The sequence below is a fragment of the Protopterus annectens genome, chromosome 6.part1 (genome assembly GCF_019279795.1).
Source record: "Protopterus annectens isolate FY-2018-M chromosome 6.part1, PAN1.0, whole genome shotgun sequence".
Taxonomy (NCBI): Eukaryota; Metazoa; Chordata; order Ceratodontiformes; family Protopteridae; genus Protopterus; species Protopterus annectens.
In genome coordinates this window covers 526,391,815-526,409,919 of record NC_056738.1, presented here as the reverse complement: position 1 = coordinate 526,409,919, position 18,105 = coordinate 526,391,815, and the positions used below count along the sequence as shown (strand labels likewise).

At 39.2% G+C, this 18,105-nt stretch overlaps 1 protein-coding gene across 3 annotated transcripts in view; it reads right to left on the bottom strand.

The window, feature by feature from the left end:
- The window catches only part of ADARB1 (adenosine deaminase RNA specific B1), a 1,484,163-nt gene that overhangs the window by 167,019 nt on the left and 1,299,039 nt on the right, over nucleotides 1-18,105 (bottom strand). For all 3 annotated transcript variants that reach the window (XM_044075985.1, XM_044075984.1, XM_044075986.1), the window contains one exon: nucleotides 10,008-10,176. In XM_044075985.1, the coding sequence (XP_043931920.1) occupies nucleotides 10,008-10,176 (169 nt within the window). The remainder of the gene's footprint in view (nucleotides 1-10,007; nucleotides 10,177-18,105) is intronic.

Genomic DNA, 18,105 nt, shown 5'->3' with positions numbered 1-18,105 from the left:
AGCCTCTTTCAGTGATTACTGTTATCATTGCTTCCAAAACTAACCTATCTCAAAAATTACCTCCTAGACAGATCTCTTTCAGACTGAAATCCTTAACTAACATTACTAACCAAAAATCTTGCCTTTTTACCATAGACTGATTATCTATACTCGCATCTTAAGAACCAAAGTTGGCTGCTAAAATAATAACCTACATCTGCTTTCAGCTTCAAGACAAATTACTGTATTTATTTATTTTTTAGTTGTTGACGGGATAGGAGAGTTTGTCCAAAGAGCCTTTTCAGTCATAACCTGGGGCCTTAAAGGCAGGTATACCAAGATGGCATAATATAACATATGGATAAGTACTTAATAGAATTGGGACAAAGATCAATTGATTATATAACAGCAAAGTCATAGGAAAAGCATTACAAAGCTGTAGTACAGGGATTAACAAAGTACTAGGCAACTGTAGGTGGACTCAGCATGAAATAAATCAAAGATTTTGACAAAACCAGAACAAAGTAAAACACACAGATGCACACAGTTAAGTCAAAACTATTAACGGCCATTTACACCGACTTATGCAACTGGAATACCGCACACAATATATACAATGTCAAATTTCATTGCTGGGTATGCTGTCATTAAGAGTTTTGCTTTTACACGTACAACTCTGGGTATCACTCAGCTTAAAGTATTGCTTATAAACAGGGCTGGGATCGAGGTGTAGTATAATTTCTGGACAGCATAATCAAAAGGAAAAAAAAAAAAGACCATTTAGTAAAAGATTTAAAACACCTTCACCATAAGAGAAGGATCATTGCACCTTTGGAAAGTAAGCATAACCCTAAGGTACATGCAAACCATTCACATTTCTCTGGAAAACACAAGAAAGAGCAAGGGGCAACCATCTCAAAATTAAATAACCTTCTCCATTAGTTATACCAAAATAATTCTGGAATGAGATTATTCTTTTTACCAGCCACAAATCTTACATTGTCTCTCTTGCCACCCCCTTCAATGCACTCCACGCCACCTCTCCATAACTAACTTCAAGGAATTCTCCTCTCAAAACTGACCCTTTATATTTTCCCTCCTCCAGCCTAACTTTCTTCCCCTCTTCCACACATAATACCCTTCTATTTAAAATAGGTTAAGTCCAAACACAGCAAATTTCTCTCTGATCAAATTCCCCTTATGCCTCCTCCCCAAGGGTCTAAAACTATATCCTCAGTTCACATTTTACTGCATGGATTTCATCATCATTTATCTTCTGCGTGTCTAGAATCTCTCCATAACTCTAAACATAATTCCCAACATTTTGAAAACAGTTTTACGCAAATAATTACCTAAACAAGCCCTCCTAATCATCTAATTTTTACCCCATTTTGATACTATCAAAACCTTGGGGAAACTACTTGAAAAAATCATTTACAATTAAACTCTCAAACTACATTAAACAATATCAGCTTCTTTCCATAAGGCAACATGGTTTCTGGTTAGGTCAAAAGCACTAAGATAGCTCTTTGGCCCTGATAGGTGAAGGTGGACAAAGGTAACCTGACTAGTGCTCTATTTATAGACCTCACAATGGCATCTGACCTTGTTGACCACACCATCCTACTACCTACATGTGAGAAACAGGTGTTATTCATCAAGTCAACTGCTGGTTCCAAGACTTTCTAACCAAAAGAATCTTCAAAGTCAAGACATGCTCCTCCATCTTTATAGATGCTCCATTATTCAAAGATGTTCTTAAAGGCTCCACATTTGACTAAGTAGTTTGCAAAGTCTGAACACTAATGACCTGCTTCATCTGATTTTATATGCCAATGTTATGATTTTTTTGGTCTATCTCATCTCTCATCTTACTCGATAATACAAACTAAACAGAATAACTTTCATACTCCAACAAATAGGATCACCAAGAACAAAGTATTTCTAAACTCCACTAAAAACATATATGCTTTTTTGTATTCAAAAAAAATTGCAAGGGTACCAAACTCTCTAGATATAAAGATCATTCAAAAATCCAGTGGACTCAAAAACTTCATTCAAATACTTAGGCATTTGACAAGATTAAACATTAATTTTTTAAATCATACAGAGAAAACCAGGAGCAAAATCAACTATCTTCTTTTCTACTAGTGGTATAGTGACTGTACAAGAATAAGTCCTACAACCACTTGATAGAGCACCCACCATAGAAAAATAAGAGATTAATTTTATAACTACTTAGAATCTTCAATCAGAAATTAAGAATATCTTAATTAAGAATTGGTGTATTCTCAAGGAAGATATAAACTTGAAGGATAAGATGAGTCTACTTCCGAAAATGACCTACAGGAAAGGAGTTAACTTAAAAGCTATCTTAGAAAAGGAAGGGAAAGCCATGCATAGGAATGAAGGAATGTACAAATGTGAAGCATGTCCTTATTGCCATTACATAGATATCTGACGGGACTATCTGATTATGGCTAAGCCCTTTATGACATACAATAAGTTTAATTGTAATTCAAAAAATGTAGTGTACTTAGCAAAATGCCAAAAATGCCCAGAGTTCTATACTGGGTAAACCAAAAGGAAATTGAAAGAGCGTATATATGAGCATATATATAGTATAAGTAGAAGTAAAGACAATAATGTCCTGGCAAAACATGTATTAGAGAACCCAGGGCATCATTTTAAATTTAGGGTTATTGACAGGCGACAATAGGACCTAGAGGGGGTGTTATGGGACCAAAATTGGAAAGGCAAGAGCTAAGATGGCAACTTGCCCTAAATGCATATAAATACCCAGGCATGAATGATCAATGTGCTATTTCTTGTCTGTTGAAGCTGAAAAGTTTTACTAGATGAGTATGAATGCAATTAAGTTGGTAATATTATTATTAATATATGTAAATTATTAGACCAATGTTTAATTTTAAAATGTTTTTAGTAGTCATGTGGTTTAATGAAGGATTTTGATACTATAACTTTTAATCATGTGACCTATGGTTATAGTATATTAACAGGGGGTGTGTAATGTTTAAAACTGTCTGGGGAAGTTCATGTGATTTTAGTGGACGAAAGTGCTGACAAAATTTTTTTTTACACTTGTCAGTACCTTCGTTTTTTATTCATTTGGTTAGTTGTTTCTTTTTTAGTTAGTACTTTTGCACTACTTGATTGTGGCCTTAATCACAGCGCCTACAACAAAATATGAAAGCCCTATAGACCATCTCCAACAAAACATATTATTTCTTCAACAATGCTCTTAGACTACATTACTAAGTATCAGTAAAGCTAAATGGCTATCCGTTAAGAAAACAGGTGAATTCTGAATGGGATTGTGGTCATTTAAACTTTAACCTATTCTCTCTTGGCTAGAAATCTATCCCCAAAAATCCCATTGCACAACCTCAGAAGAAAATCTCAGTCAAGTCCCCAAAATACTATAACGCACCAGCTACGTCTTTCTCATCCTAGAACCTAAATTCTAGGACTCCCCCCCCCCACCAACACACACCTAAAAAGTCTTATTTTGGTACCCTAAATTTAGATCACAATTTATAGATTTTGATCTCACATAAGCCCAATACAATTGCTTCCACTCTGGCCCTGTCATCTAACCTCTTCCATTCTGATGTTTTCTTACTACATTATTGCATCTCCTTTTCTCTTCTCTCTCCTTGCCCACCTATCCTTCTGATGCTTCCCTTAGGCAAACTCAAACTAACCTTTACCCAACCATTCATCTCCTACTAACCCTCTCCTAACCACCCAACCCAATCTCCTCCTCCCACCTGTTCTCTCTTCCTGCCCCCCTTTCTCCTTTCTCTTCTTTTCTCTCATTTACACCCTAAAAAGTTATAATCTTTCCACAAAACATCCTCATCCTTACAGGACTGCTGACTGACTGCTGTACAACTGTTACCAGATTACTGTAAATATTGTATATAGCTTCCTTTGACTCTGCTTTTGAACGTTTTAAACAAATTTATTTGTATTCTGTAACTCTTATTGTTTTACTTGTTCTTGTCCCTGGAATCAGCTCACCTTGGACCTGTAGTTCATTCATAAGGATCAGTGCTACACCCTGGTAAACCAATATATAAATATATGCATACATTTATATATAAAGAAAAAAAGCAAGCAACTAAGTAAAGGATAATAGCCAAAATCATCATTTTTAATAAATCTGATTTACATCTTGTATACTGTTGATCTTTGGCTTGTTTAATTTTACACTTGTCAGGCACAGAGCAGAAGGATGGGTAGCTTGTTTTGAACAGCAGCGTTATGATCAACATTTCTGAGGCAACTGCCTTGAATCAAAGTGGCACTGTGTAGAGTAATACTAATTTTCATGATGTCTCTATCAAAAATTGATCTACTTCCTTTGAAAATGATTAAAACTGTGTTATGATTTACTTTAAAAGAAAAAAAATACGATATGGTCTTCAGTCAGAAATGCTCTTTCCCCCAACCATCTCTATATTTGCACAGAAATGACTCCAGTTTTCTTTTTCCAAGAACAATGATCACTGGAAGCTAATCCTGAATTTGTACAACCTCAACAAGCATGTCAATGAAAGGAAATTTAAAACAGTAGCTCTCCAAGCTCTTCAGCCTTAACTGGCTTAGAAAGACTGGATGGTCACAATGGATATAAAGGATGCTTACTGGCATGTTCCAGTGCTTCAGCTCCACAGCAGACTTCTCATGTCAGCCACAGAGTTGTTGGCTCTCTACATGGTATGGTCACATAGACCACCAGGATTCATAGATATGATAGTCAGATTTTCCACTTATGCTTGCTGGCAGGAACATTATAAAGCTTAATCTAGTGAAGTGTGGATTACTGTCCTAAGCACAATGTTAAAGACTTGAGCCACACTGTACATTCATGAGTCTGCACTGCAACATTACTTTCAGGTAACATTTGCATCTCATTATACCTTGTTAGAGGAATCTTTGCAGATGTCTTTAAACTGTTACTGTACACTGAGGTTGACTGTAATGAGCCTGGGGTACAAACTCTTCACAATTTTTCAATCGCTTTTTTTCTCATTAGAAAATCACTGTAATTTCCCTATGTATGTAGCAGCAATTCTGTTTGAGTTGGATTTCTCTCAAACCTTTGTACTCATGATCAAAGTGTTAGTAAACTTAAGTAAGGAGGTGTGGAAGGTGAATCTCACCACATGAGGGGTACAACAGGGCTGCCTCCTCTGCAAAAAAAAAAAAAAACAACTTTGTGGACTTTGTTACTTTAGTTTGTTTCACCTGTCCAAAGATTCCTTTAAACTCAGAATGCAGGGTAGCTCTGAGTACATTCCTGTAAGTTCTGCATGGTCTTTCTGGGCTGGGTCCTAAATATATATTCTGTGGAACAGCTTCTTTGTCAGCTCATTAGCTGGAAGCACCTTTGAAGTTACAACAGTGTAAAGTTCTGGTTAAGGTGAGTGTTTTAGAACACAGTCAGATTGTTAATTCATGGTATGATGAGAAGTTCATAATAATACAAAAATGTAGCCATAGCACAGTGAAGGGGCAGCAACAATAGGAAAAAGGCATTAGGGGGTGAATTCCCCAAGTTATAGACTTCAGAAACAAAGAGGGCCCTACACAGACCACAACTTTTGTACTACCTGCACTTCTGGGGCAATTAAGAGTTAAACCACCAAAAGGGTATGTGGAGTAGTAGAGGAAGGATATTAAAGCCTAGAAAAGTCAGAGCTTTTATAATCACAGACCAGAAGAAAAACAGAGAGAAACGTGTGTAAAAGAAAAAAAAGTTAGGGAGATATGGAGGAGTCATTCCTAACAGAAAAAAAATGTTGGTGGAAAAAGCAGACAAAGACCAGATTTAGAAGAGCACATGAACCTTCCATAGAAGACTGTTTGAGATTTCCTATTTTTTTGTATAATTAATTTTTAATCCTTTCTTCCCATATGTAATTTAATACATTCATAAAATGTCAGTAATAATAACCTAAAATTTAACCAAAACATTTAGAATCCTACAATCTATGGATAAAAATTTCCCAACCAATCTAGAACTACAGACAGGTTATATAAGACTGGATTGATATTGATAAAGGAACAGGAATCTGTAAGCTACTGTAACTTAAGGTAATATTTTATAAATTAATAGTTATAACAAAGTATTCAAATTATAATCTCTCCCTTCATCCAGTTTCTTCAACTTTTTTTCATATAACTATTTAGTTATACTAACATTTAATTGCATAAAAGCCTATAATACATTATGAACTGAATACTATATAATACACAGCATATGCCCCCTTTCTTCTTCTCTTTTTCTGTTTTTTTTTTTAATTCCCAATAGTACCAGCTCAATATTTCTTTTTATTTTTCTTAGTCTTCTGTTCTTCACATTTCTTTCTTCTACCATATTTATTGCTTCTCTTCTTGCTTTATAAGGTATTTAAGTATATATACAATTACACACATGTGGACACATTTACATTTAAAAATCTACATAGCAATACATATACATAAGTAACAAAGCTATTAGAAAACTCCATAAAAAAGAAGTCCAAAATCCTGCTGTAAGAATAAAGAAATATCTTCAGTCCTGGAAATGTTTATGTATTGACATGTCACAAAAAATATAAGCTGTTAGCTGATATATGCATAACAGATCTCGTCACTCCCCTTGATAAATTTTGAATCAGGATAAATGCCTCCTTAAAGTCATCTGTGAACACTTCAGTAACCTATACAAAATGGATAACATTGGTCTCTTCTCCCACAGTCGGGAGATCTTGTACTTCATGATCTTGAGCTATACTCATTTTAAATGAGAATTAAATTAACTGGGGGTTCTTTAGTACAGGTTAAAAAGAAGGGCTAGACTCTATCCTTTGGATGAATAAAGGGACTTTGGGAGCCCCCTCTAACACTTTTGGGCTTCTATGGTGCAGTCATCTAAAAAATTACTCCAAGATTCTAAGAGTTATGATCAACACTTCTAAATAAGTATCTAAAACGTCTTCAACCTTAAAATGGACAAAGGAGCCATTAGAGTACATACGATACATGAGAGAGAGATATTGTGAAGAATTTAAAAGAATGCAGCAACCTTGATAAGGTTGAAAAATGCTAAGTTTTCAAAGAAGCCTGTTTGGATGACACTGGATTGGCTCTGTTGGATAATACCTATAACCCACCGGGGAAGAAAAACTACATGTGTCACATAAGCTGAATAATAGATGACATCTGGAATGCAACACAGGTAAAATAAAATTGACACAATTATACATGGGGACAGTAGAACATACGAGAGAAAAAAACAGCACACAATAAAATAATACAAGGTTGATATATTACAAAACAATTAAACCTGACCTAATAAAATATATAGTTATCTACATAAATAACACATTATATAATTTGATGTTATTATAAACAATATCTGGTTCAGTATGGTAGAAATTTGTCAACTACAGCCATGGGGCACACAAATATAACTAATCAAACTCTGGATACTGCAAGTGTCAAGTGATAAGTGTTCCAAGCTTTTAGAAGGAAGTGTCAATGCTCTTGAGAGTTTACCTGTGGTCTTGGGAATGCATGAGGAATGTCTTGTTGGAGAATACAAGGCTTCTGATTGGTTGATGCTTGTTGTCCAGGTAGGTTAAGCGAGGGCAATTTTCCCCCCAAGCGAAAGTTTATTTAGGAACTGCATTAGATTAAGTAATACCCTATTCTCAACATTGAGACATTCAATGTTTATTTCTTAGCAATGGCAATACTGGTGCCATGCGAAGTCCCTGATCTATACTGCAGATGATGTAATCAATCGGTTTGGATATAACTGTCTGTGCCATGATGACCAGCTATAAAAGCCATGCAGCTCTAAGCCATAGCAGGTTATGAAATTATAGATCGTTAACAAGGATGCTGAGTTATAGGCATTCATAAAAAAGGAAACCTAACTGTAGAGGACTGACTACTCTTTATATCTGCATATAAATTACTAAAATAAGACTGCTGTCAAATCTTACAGCTCTTTGCATTTTTATTAAAAATCAGAAAACAGGACTCAAATTGGTACTGCTTGCTTAATCCATGGATTAGAGTATTAAAAATTAAAATTAAATTTTCCTGAGCAGAAATTCCATGAATTAATCATATGGCCAAGTGTAATTTGCAGCTATTACCATGATTTAATTATAATTTTTAATGCATCTACATACCAGTAAAATTAAATCACTGTAAATACAGAACATTGAATAAAATAAACTGGTAACTTCCAGTAGTAAATATATACACAAACAAATTATGATAAATGAGTGCACTGGCCTAAAATGCCAAAATTACATGAAATGCAGTATTTCTTACCCATTCCACAGACAGTGTAAATTCCACAGTTTTACTGTATTTAACCAAAGAGAAAAGTAGTACCTTTAGTAATCAATTAAGTTAAATTTTTGCAACTTTTTTCCATTAGCTAGGCCACTGAGCTGTGAATGAAAGATCTACAATTCTGTCTTACTGTAGTTCCCAAAAACGGGATGATCTTGCTTCTTTTGATGTTGGGAAGAGTACCTTTCTGAATGTCTGTTTATGGTGAAGGTAAAGTCTGTAGGCAATGTGTGAATCTATAGCTCTAATAAAAGTTGGAAGGAGGTCATCAGCAGAGGCAGCTGCATAACCCATACTTGTGAGCAGCTGCCAAGCAACAGCAGTAGTAGTGGGCTTAGAATAAAAGGGGGTGCCCTACTGATTCCAAGATAACACTGTCTGGTTGTGTGCTGATGGATGGTAACAGCAAACCTGTTAGGAATGAACTGATGTACAGGAAAGTCTAGAAAGAACTAAGGACTTGGGGGCTGGGTGTGGTCCCTTAAAACTGGTCCAGGATGCCCCAACACTGAAGCATGAGAAGTTGAGATCAGGAAACAACCGGACACCAAGACGGAGCAAATAAATAGTATCCAAGTGTTTTATCCACTGCAAAAGGCCCTTTGAGGTAAGGATCAACGAATGCTATTGGTTAAACACTAGAACACTGGAAGAGTACACAATTTAATGAGTATTATATGATCTTGCAGGATGTAACCAAATTAACTGATAAGACACATCTGTTTGTTTTGTAAGCACTGCAGAATACGGACATTTACATTCTCAGGTTTCACCTAAATTATCAAAATCAGTCAATACAAGCCACTACTCATACAGAATAATTGAGCCGATGGTGCAGAATTTTTTTAGCCGTAATGCATCTGTACTAAAGTTGCCAGATTTATATTTTAGTCCTGGTTTAACCAAGAGGTCTTCTGCAAAGTTACAACTCTCATATTATGAGAGCCATTTAATCCTGAGGCAAGGGTGTAGCTAAGCATACTCAGTGCTCTCAAATGAACATGTCTCAGAAATATTGTGGCTCAGAGTACAAAATGTTTAACTGTCTACAGTACGGTCTTCTAAACCCAACTCTAAAAAATTGTCTTTTTATGGTCATCAGTGGCAACAGCTACAATAATGTGCCCTTTTCTGAACTGTATAAGGGATGCATTTTGAGGGTGGAATACATTTTTTTAAATAACAGATGGATGGTGGAGCAACAGCATGAGGTTTGAATAAAAAAATACAAATTTCTGGTTATACCGTTGCTCTGGAGTATCCATTTTTTAATAGAATACTTAGTTATCTCCTTAATGTGGTTATCAGGAAATGAACTGCACATCCTTTTGAAAATTAACAATTATCCACACGGAAATGACTGTATAGCTCCCTGTGGTGTTGATATATGTACTTTGCCGATAAATCACTACAGAGAAGAGCCCGATCCCCACATCCACCTGGAATTCATATACTCATCACATCTGCTGGGTATCTGCCACTTAGATGAAATGCTCATAGCGTAAACAGCAAGCAACTGCTACTTACTCAAGAAGCAAATTTTTGTCTTGCATTTTTTTAAAGTGCAGTAGAACACAAAGAACCTTATCACATAAAATATTACAAACTGGGAGTTACAGAACACTGGTATTCAGTAGCCGGCTCACCTGAGAAATAGTTCAAGTTGAGTATACAGATATCGAAGGAGTGACCTACGAGCAATAATTTCTGCATGACAGTCATTAAGGGCAAGACCCCGGTCACTCATGTATTCTCCATTAATGCACTTTGTTCCTGTAGAAACGCAAATCACTTGTGCATCTTTCAAATCAGTTCCTAAAAAATATAGTAAGAAATGAGTATATTACAATAATCCACTAAAGCAGAAAAATACAAGAATCCAAGCAAAAATCTGACGTCTCAGAAGGAAGAAAAAGTACAGCACAACTTGTTCACTCTTCACTGACTGACCCTTTCTCAAACACATGCCACGTGAATTGCAATAAACAAAATTCAATTATCTCAGCTGCAGTACAATATAACAAGAATCTGCAATGACGGTGTCCCTCACCTATGACTATCTCCAATGACTAATAAGTAATCACGTTTCTGAATATTTTCAGGCTTCAAATAGTGTTTCTTTGTAAGTGGTAGTAAACCACCTATTGGTCACTTACACAAGTCATGCCTTTGCTCAATGTTAAATGGCTCTGAATGCTTCAGATATACCATCATTATTCTAGTCAAAAGTATGAAACTCAGTCATGTCACTCCCTTCATCCCCAGCTTGGGATATCTGAAGGTTAATCAGTGGATCTGACAGAGAACTATGAATAAGTTTACCACCTACTTTAGAGATGAGTGAATGAAAGACGCCCCTTTGTACAGTTTCAAGCTGACAGTTATTCCACTGAAAAGCTTCTGAATATGTCTGGAAAGTTCAAAAGTAAGACAGACACAGCCTGGCTTTGTGGCACAGAGGGATGAAACCCTGATTGTAAACAGTGTTTGATTAGTGGCCCTAGCAATGAAGGAGACACTCAGGGAGTGACTACAGTGAAGGTGTGTGGCCTACTCTCCTCTCCTGCAGAGTTGCAGGCACTCGAGGAACACACAGGGATAGATGTGACTTCTTCAGTTGAGACTGAGGAAAATACCTCCCATGCCTCAAGTTTTGTGGGTGGAACTGCTGCAGCCATTGTCTCTTGCAGAAGTAAGGGAAAGTCCAAGGAGGACAATGTATTGCATGCCCCCATTTTCTTGCCTAATAAAGCATATGCAAGAAGGCAGTGCAACATAAAGAAAAAACAGCAAACTGTTCCTGATAGTCGCTTTAATAATGGCCTCTATGTACTAACTCTCGCACCATCAGAGATGAGGGAATGAACGGATTATTTGTACGAAAGGGAACTAAATATTGGTATGGCAGGCAGCAAGGGCAAAGGGGGGGGGGGGCAGCTGGCTACTTAATTAACCAATCAACCCTAAAGTCTAGTATATACAAAATCAAGGAGCATGACTAATTAATCAAATACATGGTCTCAATAAAGATACAAGACAAATCAAATTGAACTTCAACTTCTGAAATGTTTTTCATCCGAATTAGCTCTATTGTGAGACTATAGTTGTAAAACCAGCATTTTACCTGTAATGGGCATTTTTCACTTATGCTATACTACCATGGAGGATGTACAAGCTAAGGTGATATATGAAATGGGCAAAGTCCCCATTGAGAATGTTTATAGAGTAATTGAACCCAGTTTCAGCATGTTCAAGGAGTGTGACTTGTCCAGTACTGCTGTAGGGAGTTTAGGTTACAGAATGCTTAATAGCCCTAGTTATCAAGGCCAAGACTTTTACAGCCATCAGCTACCCTCTCCTTTCCTTTACACAATCATAACTACCACAGACATAAATCTGGTTCCTCTATACAAATATTTTGAAGATTTCAAGTACACATGCAGAAATCACCACACACTCCATTTTACCAGTTACATGTTGCAGGATTGTATCAGCTATCTCCACACTCCTCATTCAGAATGTGCTACTTGCTTGTCACACCAGTAAGACTCCATAAGTATTCTGTTAACTGGATAAGCTCTCTTGCACAAGACCCTCTTTTCTAGGACAAACTATGAGCAGTGTCTGGTTAAGTGATTTGGCTACAATAGCAGATTATGCAAATGGAGACTCAGTAAATGAAAAAGAAGTTAGGTACTCACCATAATGTTCCATGTTTGTTGTCCATCTCGCATTCCATTCTTACATGTGGGCAGACTCGGCCAATTACAGAAGCTCAAAGTCTCTAAGTTGGCTCGTGGCAAGGTAGGTATCCCATCATGCAGTGGCATCAATCCTCAGATCTTGTTTGCTGCTGACTATAATAGAAATTAGTTATTCTGTACCCTCAGATAAAGGGGAAACAACAGTAAAAGGCCCCAACATAAAGGAACAAAAATTTTCCTACCAGGTCCTCTAGGATTACTTGGACGGGGGTAGGTGGGTGGGCTCATATGAATGAAGGGCGAGATGGACAACAAACATGGAACGTTATGACGAGTACATAACTTTCTCATGTTATGTTGTCCTATCTCGCCTTCATTCTTACATGTGGGACAGCGTCCCTAGCACCGTTTCTTGGGTGGCTCACGGAATACACATTTGAGCATTATGGAACCAAAGGAAGCACTGTCCCTGGAGGCCAAATCAACTTTGTAATGAGTGATAAAAGTATGTGAACTTGACCAAGCCTTGGCTGCACAAATACTGTCCATTGAAATTCTGGCTTGAAAATCAGTGGATGTTGCTACTGACCTCGTTGAGTGACCTCTAACTTTGAAGGGAAGTTCCTTGTTATTGGAGGAGTATATAAAAGTTATGCAATTGGAAAGCCAATTAGATAATGTGATTTTAGAGACAGGCATACCCTTTCTTGCCTCTGAAAAGGATATGAACAACTGATCTGACTTCCTGAAATCTTTAGTTCTGTGGAGATAGAACCTAAGTTGTCTATGCACATCAAGTTGGTGACGTTTATATTCTGCCTTGTTGGTATGGTTAAGGAAGAACACTGGAAGCTCAATAGATTGGTTAATATTAGATTGAGAGCAAATCTTAGGGACAAAGGATGGGTTAGCTCGAAGCAAAACCCTGTATTTATGGAAAATCAAAGAGGTCGGTTTGACTGAAAGCTCTTGTAGCTCTGAAGCTCTTCTAGCTGAGGTTACAGCTACCAGAAAAATCGTTTTCCAAGAGAGGAACTTTAGATCGCATGTGGAAGAAGGTTCAAAGGGTGGCAAGCTTAAGTGTGATAGGACAAAGTTTAAATCCCAAGGAGGGACAGGTTCTTTAAATGGAGGTCTCAATAGGGAAGTGCCTTTCAAAAAGGCTTTACACAGTCTATGTGCCATCGAGTTACATGTATGCTGTCCTAAGTGGAAATTGGAGATAGCTGCTAGCTGGACTGTAATTGTAGCAGCGTCTGAGCCTTGTTAAAAAAAGTTCTGAAAGGAAATCCAAAACTGAAGAAATTGGGGCAGTGAAGGGGTCTACGTTTCTGGACTGCGTTATGAGAGGATATCAAAATGCGTTTTACTGCTGGAGTGAAATCCTGAAGCCTAACTAAATTTGGAAGTGAAGCCGCCAAGCTGTCAAGTTGAGGGTGTGGAGAGAAGGATGGAGTGTTCCTGACATACGTGTCAGAAGGTCTGGAGTTGGGTCCAGAATCCATGGATCCTCCAGATGAGGCCAGAGAAAAGGGAACCAAATCTGACTAGGCCAATATGGAGCAATAAGAGTCATCTTGCTTCCCAAGGATTTTGCTTTCTGAATGAGTTTGATATGACGGGAAGCAGGGGAAAGGCATAAGGAAGTCCAGAGGGCCAATTGTGAACAAGTGCGTCTCTTGGTGTCTCCCAAGAGTGGGGGGGGGGGATTAGGGAAAAGTAGCTGCTGCATTTGGCGTTCATAGGAGTGACAAAAAGATTGCCGCATGGTTGGCCCCATTTGCAGAAAATCTCTTCCGCTATGTTCTGATTTAGAGACCACTCATGAGGCATCAATATTGGCCTGCTGAGCTTGTCGGCCATCACATTGGACTTCTCTGGGATATGCATTGCTACTAGAAAGCATTGGGAAGAGATTGCCCACTGCCAGAGCCTCTCGACAAAGTGGGTATGATCTGGTTCCTCCCTGTTTGTTTATATACCATACCACTGACATATTGTCTGACTGGATTGCAATCATCCCTAGAGGAAGAGAGTTGTGGAATGCTTGCAACTGAAGTACTGCTCTCATCTCTAGAACATGTTCTTGCCATATGCCTTGGACCGTCTTTCCCAGATAATGCCCCCCCCACCCTATCTGGGAGGCATCTGTGGTCACAGTAGCCACAGGTTGATGTGGAACGAATGGTCTCCCGATGGTTAACTCGCTCGATTGGATCCACCAATGAAGATCCTTCTTGCAAAATTCAGTTATGATTAGGTGAGACAGAGGAAGTTCCTGAAGTGATCATTGGGAGAATAGTAACCACTGTAGAATTCTCATATGCATCCTGGCTAAGGGAACGAGGGTTATGGTTGAGGCCATTGTTCCCAGCAGTTTGAGCACCATCTTTGCCTTGACCTTGTGTTTGGGAAGAACAAACAATATCTGTTGTTCAAGATTCGCAATTCTGTCGGTGGGAAGGAGAGCCATCATCAAAACTGTTTCTATTTCTGCACCTATAAAGTTAATATGTTGACCGGGCAACAAGGCAGATTTTTGCAAGTTTATTGTAATGCCTAGCTTAGAAATTTGTAGGGTCATGTCTCTGGCCTGTTGAAATAGATGCTTGGTGGTAGCAGTTAGGAGCCAGTTGTCCAGGTAAGGAAACACTCTGAATCCAAGATGTTTCAAGTAAGCCGTTACTACTGCCATGCATTTGCTGAACACTCTGGGGGCTGTAGTGAGACCAAAGGGCAGAACATGAAACTGCTAGTGACTGGCTCCCAGCCGGAAGCGCAAGTGACTCCTCGATGCTCTGTCCATTTTTATGTAGTAGTACGCATCTTGGAGGACCATCGAGCACATCCAATTGTCTTTCCCTAAAAAGGGAAGTATCGACTGCAGTGTCACCATTCGGAGCTTGGACTACTTGACTGATTTCTATAGTTTGCTGACATCCAATATGGGGCTCTAGTCCCCTGTTCTTTTTGGTACTGAAAAGAATCTCGAGTAAGTTCCGAATCCTATTTGGTCTGCGGGGACGGTTTGGATGACTCTTGTTTAGCAACTTTTGGATTTCTATGGCTGCTTGATCCCTGAGATTGGGTGGAGCATCGAGGATTGTTCTGGTTCGAAGAGGTGGTAGGAAAAGGGTATGGAGTATCCTCTGGATATTATGTTTTATACCTACTTGTCTTTTGTGATGTTGTACCAGGCTTCTGGGTTCAAAGATAAATGTCCCCAGACTGCCTCCAGAGTAGCACAGTCGGGCCTCCTTTCAGGAACGCTGATAGGGATGTCCGCCCCCGCTGTCTCTAGGATGGCGTCTACCATTACTTCCTCCCCCTCTGGCGAAGGAATCACCTTGTGCATCTGGGAAAACTCTCTAGGATTTCTTGAACCACATCTTAACGCCTTTCTGCCCTTTAGGGTAGGATCTTGAAGGGATGAAAAACGTACTTCAACGGCAGAGAGAGCTTTCCCTTCTTGTTGACACCTGGTCAGTGTATCCTTAACTTTTGGTCCAAAAAGTGAGGCACCGTCAAAAGGAGCATTAGTTTAGGTAGACTTAAAGGGTTCTGCAAAGTTAAACAAGTGCGTGCAGGAGTTTCTCTTAAGGGAAACTCCTGAACCCGCTGCCCTACTTGCTCCATCTGCTGCAAATGATATCAGTCTCATGGAGAAATTCACTATGGAGTTTAAGGTGGATAACTGCGTGGTAACCCTTTTCCTGGTACCCCCGCAGCTGAAGTACCTTGTAGAGCATCTCCTAGTTCCTTCAGATCTCTCTGAAGCCTTGTAAAATGGATAAGATAATTCCGCAATCTAAGGGTAAAAGCTGCTGAAGAAAAAACATAGTTCCCATACTTGTCCATCGTTTGAGACTCTTTGTTCGGCAGATGGACAGTTGAGGATGTCTCTGCAAGCTCCTTCTTGGTGGCTGCCACCACCCACCATAGCATCTACCGGCCCACCTTTAGTCAACAAATCTTTTTCCTTGGGGATTGACAAAACTTGTTTGGCCTCCTAGGGACTGGCTCCATCGTGTCAGGTGATTCCCACACTTTTCGACTTGTCCATGAGCTTGTCAAAAGGTGGAACCACCCAAGAGGCGGAAGGGTGAGATCAGGTACACAGACTCCTCATCAGAAGGGTGATGGTAGTCCAGCCGCCTCTCTGCTTTAGGATCTCAGGGTTATCTGCAAAGGAGGTATCTTCAGGGGAAGACCGTGGGGACTCTTCTGACTCCTCAAGGTCAGTGTCAGAGGGACATACTCATCAGGGGAGTCTACATGCTTCCTCTTGCATGTTTTCTTCCGAGGGGGCTCCTCATAAGGGTATTCTGAGGAGGTCTTGGAAAAATGGGGATCACCCACAGGGTATTCCTGAGGCTGCAGATCTCTGCTGTCCTGTGGAGAGGATGGTGCCAAGACAGAAGCCGGTGCTTTTGGGGGAAGAACATCAGCATCCTTGCACAGAGTTGTAGACTTGGCCAGCACACTCCTTATCTCAAAGGCAGACTCCCCCTGTTTCGAAGAAGCAGAGGCAGCCCCCAGTTCCAGGGAGATCGGCTCCGAAGCCAAGCCGATGCACCGAGAGGTAGACTCGGAACTGAAGACGCTCGGGTCCGAGAATCTCCCTAGAGGCTGACCGCTGATCTTCGGCTCCTAGACACTACGGATGGCACAGACAGTGTTGGAGCAGATATCGGTAGCAGTAAAGCCTCATGGGGTGCCAGAGCCGAACGTTCGACTGCAAGCGGTACTGGATATTTTGGCTCTGATAAACCGGTATGGCACGGAGGAGGAACAATAGTGGAAGTAAAAGATTTGAATGGCTCCGAGACCAACTGGGTAGGAGCTGAGAGCAAATTTACCAGCACTGGCGCCTTCAAAAGTCTATGCACCACCCTCTCCACATCTTCATCCGATGGGCTCCTAGAGGACCTGGAGGAAAGGGTTGGACAGCAACACCTTTGAAAAATACGTGATCTCAGAGTAGGGGAGACTGGTGGAATATCTGTTGACTGGCTCCGAGCTGAAGAATCCTTTTTCAGCTCCAAAGTTCTTGAGGCCGATATAGGCATGTCAACTGTAATAACCTCAGTTGGCTCCGAAAGTAGTGGAGCTAATGAGGTGGAAGTCTTAGTAGTTTTTGGTATTTTCTCAGGAGGTCCAGATTTCTCTGAGGACACTAGAGATGGCCTTTTAACAGTATTTTCTTTCAGGTTAGATGGAGGCTTTGTAGATTGTGAGGAAGAACAACTATCTAAAGCTTCCTCAAAGGATGGTTTCAGGAGACCTTTCAAAATCAGTTTTTCCTTTCTTGAAGAACTCTTGAGCTAAATAAGTGACAAAAGGTACAAGTCTCTTAAGTGAATGGCCCCTAAACAGTAGACACATACACTATGCCTGTCCATTATGGACATCTTCCGAGTACATTTGTGACATTTCTTAAAACCCAAAGATTTATGATCCTTCTCTTTAGACTCCTTAGACATAATTGTCACACTGTAAGCAAAAGCAGAAATGCACTGTAAAGGTATAAAAGGGAATTAGTTAGGTCCTCTAACTAAAACGGACCCCAACTACTGGGATGAGGAGAAAATAACACACCACAATAAGAGTAATAAATGCCAAGGAGAGGACTAGGCCCTCTAGGCCTAGCCCTTAGAAACAGTTAACTAAGTTACCTAAGCCTAGACAAACACACACGTAGGCAAAAAGCTAATACCAAAAAACTGACTAAAATATAGTAAGTCCTGCAATGTAAATGCAGATTATCAAAGCTAGTAAAGAGCTGACAAAAAGGGCTCAACAAGAAGAAACAGCAAATTCTAAATAGAAATAATCTAAACTACCACTATGGGGTGCCGACAAAACACAGTCCTGTGGAAAAAAACGTCAGCCAAACAGCTGACAAACCAGCAACAACTATTTAACAATACCTAAGATTAACTATTATCTAAAAGAAGTATTCTAACTATATTCTATGAAAAACAAGCTATATATGCAAAAACACAGAAGAAAAGGTTTAACTTAGACTCGGCCAAGAAAA